Source organism: Phoenix dactylifera, chromosome 1 (genome assembly GCF_051530095.1).
Source record: "Phoenix dactylifera cultivar Ajwa chromosome 1, Ajwa_hap1_PhDact_Kaust_v1.1, whole genome shotgun sequence".
Classification (NCBI taxonomy): Eukaryota; Viridiplantae; Streptophyta; class Magnoliopsida; order Arecales; family Arecaceae; genus Phoenix; species Phoenix dactylifera.
In genome coordinates this window covers 12,339,833-12,358,193 of record NC_143190.1, presented here as the reverse complement: position 1 = coordinate 12,358,193, position 18,361 = coordinate 12,339,833, and the positions used below count along the sequence as shown (strand labels likewise).

The following is an 18,361-nucleotide window of genomic DNA, read 5'->3' as shown; positions in this document are numbered from 1 at the left end:
GGAATTCACTTGGATGCTCTTCTTCTCTCTATTTTACTTTGAATGGCCCTTTTGTGCTTATGGGAGATTTTTCTTGTAATCTCTTTGAAATCTCTTCCCTAAATGTTCTCTCCCACTTCCATACCCTCTCCCCTTGCTCTCCCCTTGATTTTATAGCTTTAGAGGGAGTGAGAACAAAAATCTAGCCGTTAGAGACAAAAATAGAGCCGTTGGAATCAAAAAAAAAAATAGCCGTTATGCCTCCCAGCGTGCTCGAGTCGACTCGGCTGAAGTAGGAGTCGACTCGGCTGAAACAGGAGTCGATCTGTGAATAGTAGTCTGCCGGCACTGTAGCTGGGAGTCGGCTCCGCACTGTAGCGCTGAAGTTGGAGTCGACTCGAGATCACTGTAGCGCTGAAAATCAACTCTCTATCTTTTTGTTTGTTCTCAGTCGGAGTCGACTCGTAGAGTATCGGAGTCGACTCGAGCACTGTTTCTTGAAACTCTAGAGTGCCAGAGTCGACTCTAAACTTTCCGGAGTCGACTTGAGGACTATTCTTTTGAATCTTTCTTTGAATTTGCTCCTTCAACTTGAATCCTTTGAACTTGAAACTTGGGCCAATGAAGTGAAGCTTTCTTCCAACTTTTTTGAGAGCTTTTGAGGCCTTCTTGTATTTTTCCAACTTGCTATGTTTTTTGCAAAATAAATTATCTTTCTTCTTGCAGCACAAACATTAGTAATTATACTTCAAGGTTTTGTGATCATCAAAATCAATCTTTAACTCAATCTTGGGTCATCAGTCTCCCCCTTTTTGATGATGACAAAACTTGGAGTATGTGCAATATAAACTATATTGTGTTCTAGAACTAATGCATAGCTAAGTTGCATGAAGTAGAAAACATATATATTTAAAACATACTTCATGATAATACTTTAGATTTAATCAGCTTAACACAATCAACATATTTCAATTTAAGGTGATTTGTATTCAATTCAAAATATAAAGCATTATGAGCATATATTCAGATATTTCTCTCCCTTTTTGACAACATCAAAAAGGTTGCAAGATAATGAAACATTAAGCACAAAGATAAGAATACTCAAATATTTCTTTTTCTTTTTGTACTCTGATTTGTATGTCAAATTATTGCAAGAATATGAATCATATAACTCAAGGCAATAATGTTAGAAAAAGATTAATGAGCATAGATCAGAGCCAATTATAATGAGAACACATCGAATGTGGTTCCAAAGATAGTTTTCAAATCAAGTGTAGGTGGAAACTTTCTCAAGTTAATTCAAGAAGTACCAAGAATGATATTCAAAAAAAGCACGAATGAAAATCTAATCATTCTTTAATAATAAGTATGAAAGCTTGTTCATTTAAGATCTTTTGCCCAATATATTAAGTATTTTAGCAGCATGAGAGCAATTGAACTAATTTTCTTTTTGGAGTATAATAGCAATATATTAAGTATGATTTCAAAGTTCTTTTATTCCTTTAAAAATAAGTACATTTTGATACATATAATAATGAATTGGCACAAAATTGAAGTTCTAAAGAGCAAGCCAATAAGAACTCATTAGTGAATTCCAAAATAGATTTTCTAAGAGTTACTCAATGAAATTCAACATTATTCGGTGTTCTTATGCTAGAGGCTCTTAAGATCAACTGTTTGAATTGCAATTAGGATCACTTCTTATTCGGTGTTCTTTCTCTCTCCTTTAGTTATGGATTTATGCGATTAAGTTCCATATGATCTCTCCCTCTAAAATTTTCTCTCTCCCCCTTAATTATTCATTCCATTTAAGAGTTTAAAATTTGAAGATAGTGTCCAATAAAATTGTCAAACTCGAAAATATATGTTCAATATATTCTATTTCCATAAAGCTCAAATTTTGAGATAAAACAACCTTTATACAACTTATCTCAAGGTACAAGCTTATTATGTATTCATGAAGTCATGCAACACAATGAGGTTCATCAAAATCAATCCATAAAATTCAAGGTATGCATCAAATTAAAGTAACTTTAGGATAAGATACTGAATATCTAAAGCTCCCCCTCAAAAGATGCATTCTTCTTTAATCATTCTTTTCTTTTGTTGAATTTCAGATTTTAATGATAAACGTGAATAAAACTGAAACTTTATGATATCAAGAATGTAGAGTGATCTAGAATTATTCAAAATTTATAGCAATCACTCCTTTTAATCTTTCAAGAACAAGTTATGCTTCCTCTTAATCTTTGAGAAAATGTACTGAAATATTAATCAGAAAATGATTCATTTGAAGCTCAAATTCTTTCAAAAGCATTTACATTTTCTTTCTTTTAAGAATCATTTGAGTGAGCTGAAATGTTTCTAGACTTAAGATCATTCACTCTCTTAATAATATATATATATATATATATATATATATATATATTGATGGAAGTCTTTAATAATGTAGGAGAGAAAAACATATAGATGATCATTGAAGTATATATATTTATAGAACTCAATTTCTTAATCATAGTTTTTCAGCAATGTATACATGAAGCACAATAAATCTTTTTAATATCAAAATAAAATCATATATTTAAAAATATTTGTTTGCAATTAAGATCATTGAAAGACACATTATTTAGACCAATATTAGTACACTTTAAGGATAAGAAAAGATATGTTTCAGATGCGTATCGAGACAATCAACCAAGGCGTCAAAATTAATTCTGTTTTTCCTATATTAAAATTTTCATTTAGAAATCATATTGAGTTATTCTCCTGAATGACGTGATCATTGAAGCATATAACTAAGGTTACAAAGATGTAACGATATAAGCATTTTTAAGTTAAGTTTAAGCTTTTATACAAAATAAGATTCTGAATTTTCATAAGAATTTCCAAGAAGGCTTTCACAATTATAATTTGAGATATGTATCTTCTAAATTGTAGCTCATCTTAAATCACTAAGATTGAAAACACATATTTCAATAACATTCGAGCACTTTCAGAATCTTTGTATTTAATATTGAGTTTCGATACAAAATAAAGAATATTTTAACAAGTATTAGGACATTATGTATCAAAATTAGGCAAGTAGAAAGATAGATCAAGATCAATTCATTTTGCCTAAATAGAAATATCCTTCTTTTCTTCTTTTTGTAAATCTATTTAACTTTCAAAGATAATTGTGAATGATAAAACTGAAATTTCTTTTTAATATTACTAAAAAAAACTTTATGTAGTATTTTAAACATTCAAGCATTGGAACACAAGTTAGTTTGAGGCAAGGGTGAAGCAAAGACTTGTGAGCAAAGTTAAGACATATTCCAAGTTAAGATATATTTCAATCAACTTATCCAAGCATGGAGCATTACAAAATATTGAGAACCCATAATTCAAAATATCATGCCACATGCAAAATATATTATGCGTTAAGTTATGCATTAAAATATTAAGAACAAGCATGTCAAGGATCAAAATCAATTCTTTTCGAATTAACTCCCCTTATTTAAATATAATCTTCCACTAATTTCATCCTTAAGGTGTGTTTCCAAGTGATTAATACTTGACTCGATTCTTCTTATATACTTTCATTTACTTTGTCATTCATTTCCTCCTTTTTTTTTTGAATTTCTTTTCTTAACCAATTAACGAACATTTTGATATTGTTTTTTTTGTTTTTACTTTCTTATGCTCTATACTCTATTTGCTCCCTATCCGGTGGAGTTGGAAGGGGCACGAGGTACTACCACTAGCCTCCCTCTTGTGCCGTCCCTAATATACCCTACACCGAATAGTTGGGTCAAATAGTGCCGGGTACTACCACTAGCCTCCCCATTGGCACCATCCCTATGATGAGCAATATAGAAAATTTAAAAGGTTCACTTCAAACTCTCCCTGTTTAAGTGTAATTAATTGCGGATTTTATCCCTTTCACAAGTCTCATAAATGTGCCAAATCTATTATGCTTGTTTTGCTTTTCCTTAAGATTGAAGTATTTGCCTTTACTTAGATTTTACTTCTCTTGAATAATATCCATTTTCTTTTCTTTATCTCTCTCTCTTTTTGTTATTCTCAAGTAATTTACATGAAAGAGCAGAATAAAGAAATAATTTTATGTATCATATAGATGTATATCATGCAAACAACATTTTCATTGTGCTCAAGGATTCATAACTTCTCACAAGTTATTTTACATCATGAAGATATCACGCAAGGCACTACATCACATTACAAATTTATAGGATGATCTTTTTCAGCGATATAACTCATTCGATGCATTATTAATTTTTTTATTTAGTTATTCCCTTTGAATGATGATTTCATATATTAGCATAAAAAATTTGTGGCATGATTTTCAAAAATAGATAGTTGTCAGGACCAAACAATAAAATGACTACAGGCTAGATATTGTTAAAATAAATAGGACTGTAGAAACTTTAAAATCAAAATAAGACCTAGACTCAAACCTAGATTGTTGCTATCCACCATGAAAGGCTTTAATTGATAAATTACATATATTTTGTTTTATATTATTATTAAAAATATTTTTTGTTAGAAATTGTTGTAGATTAAAAATCAAAAATAGCATTTATAAGTAATTTTTAAAAATAAAAAAATAATTCATCCAAAGCAAATGATTTATCAAGGTTGAAATTTTGGAAGTTCTCAGGCTGCCCACCCCCCTCTGGAGGAAAACCAGAAACCATCTGCCCCTTATTCTGAATGCAACGTTGGAACTGCGGCGCGGTTTCCTTCCTTTCTCCCTCCAGCCTCGGCCGCTTCTCCCCTTCCAAAGCCTCTTGTCCTTAGTTTACTCCCTAATCCAATTATTATTTTACTTTTATCAGTAGCATCCAATCCCCCAACCTGGAGGCATAGAGAGCAGCACCCAAGGAACCATATAAGGACCCAGGTCTCCCAGTAGGCCGGCTCCTTTCTCCCATTCCCCTTCCCCCTCTCCTCCTCCCGGCCTCCACCCAACCGGAGGAGAAGCGTTTATCGAGAAGAGTTCTCTTTTCTTCACTCTATCCCTCTCTCCCAATGGCTGCTGCTGCCATTACTCCATTGCCATCACTGGCCACTAGAAGAGGAAGACCCTACTTCTCATCGCTCCACTCGAGGGGGCGCTTTCCTTGTCTGCAAGCCCTGTCCAACCACTGCTCCTCCCCCTTAAAAATCCCATCTTGGAACAAAAAGGTCGAAACTTTTGCGATCGCACACTCCCCTTCTACTATCCCTCTTCTATTACTTATTGTTTTGCCTTTTTCTCTAATGCTTATTGCATAATTTCAGGCTCCTATCCGACTTTTTTCATCTAATGCTCTCTCCCCTGTCACAAGCCCACAACCATCATCAACAGCATGGGCAATGAAAACAGAGGTGGCCAAAGCAACGCTAGCTCTAATCAGGAGGCTTCTCTTGGGTGCCTTGGTCTGGATGGCGCTCACCTTTGTGTCCTACCTTGCTTGCGGAGCTTCGCTCGCCACTGCAAAAGCCGCCAGCGACTCTATCAGAGCTTCTGGGCTTGGTTTTAAGGTCGCCACGGCGCTGAGAATGTCTGGCTGGGCCGACGAGGCCATCGTGTTTACCCTCGCCACACTTCCTATTCTGGAGCTCCGTGGCGCCATTCCCGTTGGCTACTGGATGCAACTTGACCCTCTCCATCTCACCATCCTCTCCGTTCTTGGGTACGTACTCATCAGCCCATTGAGCAATTTCATGAACGGCTAGTTGTTGATGGCTTTCTTCTTCCCAGGAACATGGTTCCGGTGCCATTCATCGTTCTCTACTTGAAAAAGTTCGCATCTTTCCTCTCCCAGAAGAGTGCCTCGGCAACCCAATTCCTGGACCTTCTGTTCAAGAGAGCCAAGGAGAAAGCCGGCCCCGTCGAGGAGTTTCAGTGGCTGGGTTTGATGCTGTTTGTTGCGGTGCCATTCCCTGGAACAGGGGCTTGGACTGGGGCATTCATCGCAGCCATCCTCGATATGCCATTCTGGTCTGCTGTCTCAGCCAATTTCTTTGGGGTTGTTCTGGCTGGGCTGCTGGTAAATTTGCTAGTGAACCTTGGCCTGAAGTATGCCATTATAACTGGTTTGCTTCTTTTCTTTGTATCGACAGTCATGTGGAGTGTCTTACGATTGTTTAAGAAGTCACTGAACTCAGAATGACATAGATTGCATACTTCATTTATATGTTTATAATGGAGTTTATGCGGCATCCTTTGTTTTAGTTACCTGATAGAAATAATTATTGATTCAATGACAACGGTTTGTTTTGATGCTTGTGAGCCTGGCATTTGTCAGAAATGGAGAATTTGAATCATTATCAGTAGTACAGAAAGGAATAATTCCTCATGTAACATATAAGGATTTTGATTGTAGCACAGTTTGAAAGCTTTCTATTGTTATGTCACAATGTGTGCAATCTCATCACACAATGATAAATTGTCTCTATATTTTCTTGCTCAACAACCTCCTAAAATTGCTGTCTTGTGCAGATATAGTTAAATGATTTAATTATTACTTCGAGATGTTAGTGATTAATTCCTTCTTTTTTAAGTATCATTTGACATTTGATTCTAAGCACTACACTTACGTTCTTTACTTGCATTTCGCTTTGTAACAGTCCCTTACGATACATAGTGTTCAAAGTTTTATGAAAAGGCAAAAAAAAGCAGTTTGTCTTTCTGCCACTAAGACTACTATGATGCAGCATCAGCTACCTACATGTTTTAGCTATTTGATTCTGCAGGCAGGCCCAACATCTTAAATGCTTGAGTTTTTGAAATGCCTCCATCATTTCTTTGAGAAGGTGGTGGTTCCCCCACCATTCTTTATTATTATTATTTGTTTTTGTGAAAAGAAAAGTGATTGCACATGATTCATAAATTGCATCACATGCTAGAGTTTGAATTGCTACTTTCTTCCTATCAATTTAGCTCAGATTGCTCTTTACATGATTTGAGGTCATACAAGTAAATTATAAACCTGATCCCATCTATAAGAATCAGCTTGTTCCCAGTGCTGGCATGGGAGGTTTTTTTTTCTGTTATAGATTCTGTTTTTCCTTAAGCAGCAGATGGGGAAATGAACATTTCTGTGTAATGATTTCTAAAGTAAGCAACATGAGGTGAAATATTGGCCTTATAGTAAAAGGGCAAATCTTTATTAACATACACTTCTAGGATTCACCCTTATTAAAAAGGATCTTCTGAATTCTCTTCCAAAGATACGGTACTCTTATTTGTTCATCATGTTATTGCTGAAATTTCTTGGGATATGCATTTGTATGTATGTGTACAAGGTTCACCGAATCGGTACCATGGGTTGTACCGGCTGGTGACTGGTTTGGTACATACCTTGCAGACTCGAGGTGTATCGGAACTAAGGGGAAGGAGCTGAAGAGGAGGGGAGAGGAGTGGGAGAAAGGGAGAGGAGAAAGACAGGGAGGGGGCGAAACTGTTGACCTTATCATCTTCGAGAGAGAGAGAGAGAGGAGAAAGAGAGGGGGGCGGGGAAGCTACCGGGTTTGCCGCCGCCTTCAGGAGAGAGAGGAAGAGAGAGGAAGAGAGAGGGCGAAGTCATCAGGGTCAGCATCTTTAGGAGAGAGAGAGAGACACTGAGAGAGACAACAATGTGCGTATATATGGTTGCTATCGAAGGCTGCTGCCAAGAGGGGGTAAGGGGAGGTGGGGCGACTCACATTTGGGTCGCCGGGGGGAGGAGAGGGGGGGGGGGAGGGGGGTGAGGGTTACAAAGTGCATATTGGTTGAAAGAAGCTCTAGCTAGAAAACTAAAGCATTTGCCAATTTCATTTATGAATGTCGATCCATTGTAACAATCCAAAGCAGTTTAGATTACTTGTAGGGTAATATGTAGCTGTCAACTCCTCAAGAGAATCTTTTTTGCATGTCATTTCCCTACCTTTAGAGTCTCATGTTTTTTTCATGGATTTTATCCTTGGTCTAGCTGAGCTTTTTAACTTCTCCAGAGCCTACATTTTGAACTCAATTATGAAATTCTATACATCTTATCCCACCAAAATCCTTTTGATATGTTTTAGTGGTTCTGAAACTGTAAGTAATAACATGATGTATTATTTAATGTGAACTTAACATCATGTTGTTAGGGTATTTTTGAATACTCAGGCCATGAGTATGAGAATATGAAATTTCCTGATTCACAAGCATCATTTGCCAGCACTAAAGTAGGACAATCAACATTGGCTATCGCTTAGATGTTCCTCTTACTCGGCTGTATCTCTTCTATCAATGGTCTAAGTCGGTTACGAAACTATGAAATTCCCTCATCCACAAGCATCATTTGCCAGCATCAATGTAGGACAATCTAGTAGTTGTAGCTTAGGTTTTCCTTACAGTTGTATTTGTTCTATCAATGGTCAAGAATATGAATTATGGTTTATTCACTATCCAAACATGTCTGTTTCCTTTGTTGGTCTCCCTAGTGGTTGCAGAAATGAAGAGGATTAGCTTGTTACCTCTTAAATCAGTTTAATTCTTATGTTCCTTTTCTAGTATGCTTGCTTTATTTAGTACAAGCATTACTGCTTATCTCTTTTAGATGCCATGGAATGATAGCTTTGTGCGATACATCTGAGAATCCAAACTGGAGAAAGTAACAAGATTCATTCAAGCAATCATGAAATTCAAATAAGGAGATGGCTACTCGCCGCTAATTATTACCTATCTCACATGTAATATGATTTAGCACTAGAGCTTCTGTTCATTGATTAGAAGCAACTGCAAGAATGAAGTTATGCAGATATGTTTTATGCTTTCCAGTTCTTTCCTCTGATTGTGCTGCTTTATCTTGGGTTACATAAGCATCGTCAGAGAAGAAGAGATGACTTTTTGGACTTTCTATGTTTTCTTTTTGTGTTTCTATGTGTAGGTACACATGTATGTATATTTTTGATATGCTATGTAATTTAAAATTTTCCAATACAAGAAGAATTGAGTTTCCTATGCACTTGAAGTTCAAGAAAACTTTTGGAGCAGTGCAAACAGTGACTGAACCAATCCTAACTGGATGAAGTTCTTTTCAGGACAGATTTCTGAACCCTTCCATTGTTACATCCCATTTTAGAATAGATTGCTGTGGTCATCACATGCAGAAATCACTATTCTAAATACATAGAATTTTGTTACATCTCTTGGTAGAGTTCTTCTACTCAGCTGCTGCTTACAATTACTGTCAACACTCAACAGCTTGTAAATTTCCGAGAGCCTACTCTTTTCTCAGAAACTATTACCATCCTCGAAATCATTGTTAGATTGAAAAAAATATGGTTGGGTGGCTGATGTCTGAGAGGATGATGGTTTATACAACATGGCGGGATCCTACTTCTTGCTGGATCCATTTTATTGGTAATCTAAAGGAGATAGACTCCCTCTATATTTCAATAGCATCAGATGCACATGTTCAAGAACATCAGTCAGTAGTGCTCTAGTCCAAGTAGTGACCCAATTATGGGCAGTTCCATAGCCAGCAAACCATTCTGGTGTGCATCAGTGTGGAAGAAACGACACTACTAAATATTTCTGGCATGTATTCAAGAGAGCTAATTAAGACTTAGTAGCTTTTGAAGCAAGTGTTTCAGTCCATAAGAAGATGCTGGCATTGCCTGCCGTGTGATGCAAGTGATGCCTTGAAACTGAAACACTGGGGAGATTTGAGCCAGATGCCAAGGGGTAAACTGGGGTACCAACCATTTCCTGACAGTGGTAGGCATTGAATAACATGGTTCTGATTACATCAGTCACCAACTTACCATGACCATCTTTATACTTAACCATTGTTCAGCTACCATGACTTCTACCTGATACAACTCTCTCTTAATAATTCAGATAAAGGGGGGGATGCCTTACTGACTGAAGATGGATGCAACATAAAATCACTGGCTCTGTTAATTTGCCATACACATGAGCCTCTTATTGAGCTGCTCCAGAGAGATGGATGTCTCCATAAGTGTTCATATTGAGAAATCTTGTGAATTATTATTTTCAGGATTGGGACCTCCAAAGATGTCCACTCCTGTTGATCACTTGAAAATTTGGTTGTCCCATCAATTTTTTTCTTCCTTGAGTCCCAGTTTTCTCTCAAGAGGCCACATAGAGCCTTAGGATTCTGACATCCGAGAATACAAATTTGTTCAAAAAAGTAAAATGATGCAGACTGTATGCTTTAAAATTTATGCTAACATTATTAGATATAATTGAAAAGTCCATGCATCACTAGTCCCAGCCAGGTCATTGGAGTCAGTTTGGGAACTTTCAGCAATTTTTTGAGTCGAAGAGGTGGCCTGGTGTTTGAGCTATTTTCTGATTGGAGTGTCAATTCTGTTTTGAACTGAATAAATTATACTAAGCAAAGTTCTTAGTCAACTTTCCATGGCTTATTGATGGATACTATTATCTGGAGAAAACAACAGTTGGACAGAATAGAAGTCTGTGGTGGAATTTAATCCTCGCGTGGGAGAGAGAGAGGAGTTTCAAAGAAAATAAGCTGCTGCACCTTTAAGTCTAGCGTCCAGAAAGGTGGCTAAGACTATTGCCCTCACACAAGTCATAGAAGAAAACAGGGCATGTCACTGCTGGCGACTAACATTGCTCCAAAGTTAAAAATCGAACGAGGTCCTGTCTCTTAATCAGATATTAGACAACCCAGCTTTTGGAATCTTTGAATCATGTTCTAGGTGTGGAACAGTAATAAAAAAATTTCCTCCTCCCACATGGAAGGATCTTATTTATGAGACTCTTCTAGGTGTATTCGTACCCGTATGAAACACCGGTTTTAGCAAAAAAAAAAAAAAAGGATCTTATTTATGTAACTAGCAGGAATGTGCAATATATGAAGTGATCGAATGCCTGAGTTACCGAGCCAACATTGTATGTGCCTGAGAAACCTTTCTTGTGAACAGAGGTTTGTTTGATGGTTTGATGGATCACAGCTTCAGTCATGCTGACCTTATAGATAGCTCTAATGTTTCATTTTTCTTTGCTGACTAGATATAGCTGAAATCGATCCAAGGTTTTTTAAGGCTCTGATGTTACCAAAAAAAAGGGTATGAAAATAAATATCAACTTCAGTCATTCGAGCTGCATGATGCACATGAGATTTTTTTTCTTTCTTTTTTTTTTTTTGAGAGAGGGAGAGAATAGCTTGTTTTTCTGCTAAGATGGTTACTCTCAGTGTAACTTTTTTTTTTTTTTCAGAGTAACATAAACACAGTAAATGTAACTTGTGCAGCTTGGGAAGCCAGTGTGAAGCTCATGTTACATTCAATTGTAGGCTTTCTCTCGAGGTTTTCGAAAGAAATTTCTGGCTCGCTTGACAACGATTTCCTTATGCTGCTACCAAAGTAATTAGCTAAATTAGCCCCACCTCTAGTGCTTACAGAAACCTGACAAGACTCTTTCATTTGCGATCAGGTCCATTTCTTGTTTACTCTTGGTGGATTTATTGGAGTAGCATGGATGAGTGTTCACCATTTTTCGGTCACACCATGTGAAGCATGTTAATACAGGCTCCACATTTTCATGAAACGAATTCTGCTGCTTCTGTGACTCTAGCGTGCCGTCAATGATGATGTTATTGGCTAACTGATGAAATCCGAGTCCACAGAATCTCTTTTTAGATAGGAACCAAGTTGCTTCTATATTCGCTTTGTTGTGTTTCAAGAAACCAGTGAGCTGATTTCCCCAAGATAACCAGCTCCTAATAACTCAACTTACTAGGGGCATCGTTTGATACTCGAAACATGGACAAGAGCAAGGACAAATGACGGGCTTTCCTTGGAGAGAACAGTTATTTAACAGATATATTTTATTTAAAGGCAATATAAGCAGAGTACATCCAGACAAATCAGAATATACAGGCCTTCGGTAAAAGAGGCTCTTTGGATTCCTTCTAACCGAACAGCAGCCGTCATCTATCTTAGCATCATTTTGGATTAAAAGACTTGACAATTTAAAGGAGTTTTTTGGCATCTAGCCCTCTCCAGGCTCCTACCGACCCCAAGAATATGTTGGGTATCGATAGATCACAGGATGGAGACGGATTCCTGCATTTCTTTTTCATTTTGAACGTTAAAATGTTTACTATATCACATAGTCTGCAAAGCCTCTTTTGCCCTCCCTAAAAGAGACAGCACCGTCGCAGCAATATGCCTCGAAGAAAGCCCAGCTTCTTCAATCTGATCCTGAGGTGATCCATGGTCGATATATCGGTCCGGTAGCACCATCGATCTCAACTGCAAGCAGCCGTGACTACCATCAGATATCTAAGAGGGAAAAGGGATGATGTAAAAGGAAGTCAATTGAGGAAAAAAAAATGGGTACCTTGAGATGTCCATCGAGGAGACTGCTCAAGCTTAGGAAATGTGCAACATGAGACCCAAAACCTCCAATAGAGCCTTCCTCAACTGTGATCAGGATCTCATGTTCGTTAGCCAGTCTCCTTACGAGCTCTGTATCAAGAGGCTTGCAGAACCGAGCATCGGCCACGGTGGTATAAATGTCATGGTTTCTCAACGAGTCTGCAGCCTTAATACACGTCTGAACTATCGAACCATATCCAAGGATGGCGACTCTGCTGCCTTCCATCAGAATCCTCCCCTTCCCAATCTATTGACAAACATCAAACAAAAAAGAAGGATAAAAGTTTGTTAGTTTCTGGCCGACTCTAGATCCTGTTGCAATCCATTGGATTGCTGAAAAGGTGGTTACCTCAAGAGGGGTGCCTTTGTTCCCTGGAGGAAGGGCTACTCCAACTCCATTTCCCCTGGGGAATCTTAGGCAGCTGGGTCTGTCATCAATGGCTGCTGCTGTTGCAACCATATGCATCAGTTCGGATTCATCAGATGGGGCCATGAGGATCATGTTGGGCAGACAGGCCATGTACGTGACATCAAAGGCTCCACAATGCGTCGGTCCATCGGCGCCGACGAGGCCTGCCCGATCCAATGCAAAACGGACAGGAAGTTTCTGTAAATCCACGTCATGCACCACCTACAAAAATCCCCAGATTCATATCATAAGTCCTGACTATAAAAGTCTTTCCTCATTTTTTTTTTTTTTTTGTTCTGGCTTCTACCTGATCATATCCTCGTTGAAGAAATGATGAGTAGATGGCGCAGAAAGGCTTGAGGCCCTCGGTGGCCAAACCAGCTGCAAACGTGACGGCATGCTGCTCGGCGATTCCCACATCGAAGCATCTTTCAGGAAACTTCTTCTGAAAATAATTGAGGCCTGTGCCGCCACCCATGGCAGCATGGATGGCCACAATCTTGCTGTCGGCTTCTGCTTCTTTAATGAGAGATTCCGCAAAGTATTGGGTGTATGAAAGAACGGGTGACTTGGTCTTGAATTGCTTCCCAGTACTAGGCTCAAACTTGACAACACCTGAAACAAAGAACACATGCATCTTCATAAGAATCTACAGGAAGCCATTAAAGATTTTTACCATGTAATTATCAAGAGAGAGAGAGAGAGAGAGAGAGATTTACCATGCATTTTGTCGGGGGCAGCTTCAGCAGGGGGATATCCTTTTCCTTTCTCTGTCACGATGTGGACAAGGACAGGTCCAGGAGCAGGCATAGCCTTCACCTTTTGGAAAATAGTAACTAAATCTTCGACATTGTGACCATCAACAGGACCAATATAATATAAACCAAGCTCCTCGAATAACGATGACCCCGAAGCACTTATCATTCCCCTAGCGTATTCATCCACCTTAGCAGCAACCTCATGTGTGGAACCCCCAATCTGCCTTGTAATAGTCTGTCAAAAGGACCCAATTAAGACTATTGCTACAACCTTCTCATTTGTAACTTAAAGTTCCAGTATCCCTTGAAAAACTAAAAGAATCTAAATTACATATGCAACTAAGTGCTAGATATAGAACACAAGATATTGAATTATTCACATTATATCAAGTATTCTTTTATATATATATTTCTGTTGTTTCAACATTTCAAGTTATATCCCTTATTTTTTTAACATGCCGAATGGTCAACCTATGGATTTTAAGTTTTAACATTGACGTCGTGAATAAAATCATCTCTTTTTTGAAGCTCACCTTGGCTGCTTCACGGAGCTTACGGAACTTGTTGCTGGCTTGAAGTTTGGTGAGGGCTTTGCTAAGTGCTCCAACCGGAGTGGCAGGTCCATCAAGGGTTGCAGTCGGTAAAGAAACTTGCTTGTTATCATTTAACACAACAATAAGGTTTGAATCCAAGTATCCTGAGTTGTTCATGGCCTCATAAGCCTGGCCAGCAGTCATGGCTCCATCCCCAATCACAGAGATAACATGATTCTTCTTCCCTAGTAAATCTCTAGCCACTGCCATTCCTGCAGACACTCGAAAAATGAAAACAAGTTTAATTTGCATGATAAAGATTCAAATAGGAAAAGAATGCAGAGATACTCGAGGGGGGGTTTAAAGAGCTCACCAAGGCCAGCGGAGATGCTTGTAGAGCTGTGCCCTGCGCCAAAGGCATCATAAATGCTCTCATCCCTTTTGGGGAACCCTGCAAGGCCTGAGGTCTGCCTGATAGTATGCATCCTTCCCCTCCTTCCAGTCAAAATCTTATGTGGGTAGGCCTGCAATTCAGTCAATTCAACCTCAAAACCATTCTCTAATCCACAAGATCAAAATCCAAATGCTTTGATATGGAAAAAAAGGCATGAGCAATTCTATTTTTGATTTTTTTTTCTCCTGACCTGGTGACCAACATCCCAAATGATCTTGTCTTCAGGGGTATTGAACACATGATGGAGAGCCACAGTCAGCTCCACCACTCCCAAGCTGGCACTTAGATGACCACCAGTCTTAGCTAATGTATACACTATATCTGCTCTCAGCTCTGCTGCCAACTGCTCCAAATCCTATATAAAAAAAAACCATTCCATACAATTAAATACAGAGAAAGACCCCACAAACCTCCCCAACTGATCCCAAAATCCCAGAGCATCCCACCACAGCATCATTCCAGCGAGTAAAATACCTCTGCTGAGAGATTCTTCATGTGAATTGGGTAGTTAATGGTATCCAAAAGAGGGGTTGCCGGCTTCTCGCTGGAGAAATCGATCTTCCACCCGCTCTTCTCTTTCTTAATCACCATCTTCCGCTCGTTACCCGACCCACCGGCTCTCACATAAAACTGAAACAAGAGGGAAAAAAAAATCGAAACTTTATGAAAACCAAACACGCCAAAATGAGATCATTTTGACACCACACCCACAAAAGGCAAGAAAAGATACAAGCAGAGATGGTAAACGTCCCAAAACAAAAGATCGGAAGTGAGCAAAAGATCGAGAATAGGAGAATTCTAGCGTTCTACCTGTCGCCTAGAACCAGTCCTCGAGGCCGCAGCCTTGAGGAACGGCGAGGTTGCCGGCCCGAGTGCCATCAGCGACCCCGAAGCCTCCATTAGAGATGAAGGAATCCAACGCCGAGAGAGAGATGCAGAGGGGGCGAGAGAGAGAGAGCGAGAGAGAGAGAGAGAGGAGGTAGCGGGGTGGAGAGCTGAGGCGAGGGGGGAGGTTTATAAAGCGCGGGGCAGAGGGGTTGGGTCGGGTCGATGGAGACGGCGAGAATTAATGATAAAAAAGGGAGTCGATAACGCGCGAGAGGGGCGAGACGTTTCATTTGAGCTGGCCCGCAGCGCATGATAGCTTCGAGATAAGCCCATGCCGCTCTCGAGTTGGAAAATTTTCGTCCAACGGTCTGGACCGGAGATAATTAATTAATCTCAAAAAAAATAAAAATTTTTAACGCAATAATTATCCAATACCAAACCCAATATTTATGCTAAAAATATAGCGCCGTCCAAATATATTTTGTATTTAAATCTATTTAGATATAGATAAAAATCGAAACTTTATGAAACCAAACACCCCAAAATAAGATCATTTTGACACCACACCCACAAAAGGCAAGAAAAGATACAAGCGGAGATGGTAAAAATCCCCAAAAAAAAAGATCGGAAATGAGCAAAAGATCGAGAATAGAAGAATTCTAGCATTCTACCTGTCGCCTAGAACTGGTTTTCGAGGCCGTAGCCTTGAGGAACGGCGAGGTTGCCGGCCCGAGTGCCATCAGCGACCCCGAAGCCTCCATTAGAGATGAAGGAATCCAACACCGAGAGAGAGATGTAGAGGGGGAGAGAGAGAGAGAGAAAGATATAGAGGAGGTAGCGGGGTGGAGAGCTGAGGCGAGGGGGGACATTTATAAAGTGCGGGCAGAGGGGTTGGATCGGGTCAATGGAGACGGCGAGAAATTAATGGTAAAAAAAGAAGTAGATATAACGCACGAGAGGGGCAAGATGTTTCATTTGAGCCGGCTCGTAGCGCATGATAACACAGAGATAAGTCCATGCCTGTCTCGAGCCAAAAAATTTTCGCCCGACGGTCTGGACCGGAGATAATTAATTAACTCCAGGAAAAAAAAGTTTTATGCTAAAAATATAGCGCCGTCCGAATATATTTTGTGTCTAAATCTATTTAAATATAGATAAAAATTTGAGCATCTAACTAATATTTGTATTCGTATTCATATTCATTAAAAATAAATAAATATGAATAGAAAACTATCCGATTTCATGTATAATTCTATTTAATTTATATAGCACTCGTAAATTTTTTAAAAAATAAATGACCACATTAATATACTAGTAACTTGATTTAGCATCCACTTAGTAATATTTTTGATTTTATGATCATAAATTTAATTATTTAATTTATATTTATATTTATATCTATATTTTTGATGTCCGATTTGTATTTATATTTATTTAAAATAAATATAGAAATAAACTTTTATATCTGATAATTATTTATATTTATAAAATAAAATAAATAAAATATAAATATACTAATATCTGTTCGATCCCATTTGATCTCAACCCTAGTGATCTCCTATAGTTCTGCTCACCCTTCCAAAATAATGCTTTGGAAAGCTTGTGAATGATGCTCAGGAAAAGTTCCCTCGCCCAGCCACTATTGTCTTGTCGATTTAATATTCAGCTACTTTCCATACATCATATTAATTTGTGAACCGAAACTAATTTTTCTTGCTATGTGGCAGGGGTTTCATGTACTCTCTGTCTCTAGCTTCATTCATGATGTAATTCATCTTGTTGGCTCCTGCGATCGCACATCCGGTAGCTCTTCTAACTCGTGTCATGATATATAAATAATAGCAATGCAAAGATGCCATTTGTATCTGATCCATGGTCCAATTTGAAGGGCTAGCATGATAAACCACCTTGCAAAGGAATTAATTAATACAATTGGTAATGCACAGAAAAAAAGTTGTTTGATACGACCATGGTTGGCTTGCCAATTTGATATCCTACCACCTACCACACAATACTAATTAAGAATGAACACTTATTTTTTTGTTTTATGGCAGAAGGAAATTTTCATGTGCGCAAAACCAAAACAGAGTAGGGTCTCTTTCTCTCTGATTTCATTTGTGATATGGTTCACTCTTATGATTCATTTTTTTTTTAAAAAAAAAAACTTGTGTGAACATTTGGATATGATTCATGACCCCGGTTGAAGGGTTTGCAATATAAACCACATCACGAATAAAATAATTCTTTGTTTTTTCGGTACATAAATAAAATAATGCTTTAGGGTGACCGTCAATGCACAGGAAATAGCCATAGTTGGATTGGAATTTGATGCTGAACCACCATCAATACATCATACTAATTAATGAACCAGAACTAATTTTCCTTGCTACATGGCAGGAGGGACTTTTCATGTGCACAAAATCAACATGGTGCAAGGTTCTTTTTCTACAATTTCATTCATAATATGATTTATCTCGTTCTTGCGATCGCACATCCAATGGCTTGTGCGATTTTTTTCTTTTTTTTTTGGTACAAATGACTCTTATGATTCATACTCTTCGCAGCTCATGTGAACATAGGTCATGATAAATAATAGCAACATGACAAGATTATTTGGATATGATCCATGGCCCCGTCTGAAGGGTCTGCATGATAAACGACATCGTAATCAAAATAATTCTTTTCGATCGGGCGACTAAGAATGCACAAAAAAAGTTCTTTGGCACAGCCATTATTGACTAGAAAAATAGGTATGATCCATTTGATGGGCTTGCATGATTCTACAACCTGTAAAAGTATAAGGTGAACCACAAGTTTAACCCATGGCAGCTAGCAACCATATTAAGCTTCAATCTTAGCATACTATATATATAAATGCTCTGATGAATGTAGTAGTTCTTTTTTGTATCTATACGGTGTGCGATTGCTATGGAGCATCCATCTCACTCCACAATTTAAGAAAGATAATTATTGGATGTCTTCCAAAGAGAATAATTAAATTGCTTTAAATATA

The 18,361-nt window shown here is 38.2% G+C and overlaps 2 protein-coding genes across 2 annotated transcripts; one reads left to right on the top strand and one right to left on the bottom strand.

Annotated features, from left to right (window-relative positions):
* Positions 1–4,690: 4,690 nt before the first annotated feature.
* On the top strand, positions 4,691–6,376 carry LOC103722258 (small multi-drug export protein). The gene is made up of 3 exons (XM_008812739.5): positions 4,691–5,166; positions 5,263–5,657; positions 5,726–6,376. Exons 1-3 carry the CDS (start codon positions 5,011–5,013, stop codon positions 6,135–6,137), a joined length of 963 nt encoding a protein of 320 aa, XP_008810961.2. The 5' UTR covers positions 4,691–5,010; the 3' UTR covers positions 6,138–6,376.
* Positions 6,377–11,795: 5,419 nt separating this feature from the next.
* On the bottom strand, positions 11,796–15,503 carry LOC103722251 (1-deoxy-D-xylulose-5-phosphate synthase 2, chloroplastic-like). The gene is made up of 10 exons (XM_008812725.6): positions 15,331–15,503; positions 14,995–15,150; positions 14,711–14,875; positions 14,440–14,590; positions 14,067–14,338; positions 13,495–13,768; positions 13,083–13,390; positions 12,716–12,997; positions 12,329–12,613; positions 11,796–12,240 (listed from the first exon to the last, which is right to left on the bottom strand). Exons 1-10 carry the CDS (start codon positions 15,418–15,420, stop codon positions 12,094–12,096), a joined length of 2,130 nt encoding a protein of 709 aa, XP_008810947.6. The 5' UTR covers positions 15,421–15,503; the 3' UTR covers positions 11,796–12,093.
* Positions 15,504–18,361: the final 2,858 nt, after the last annotated feature.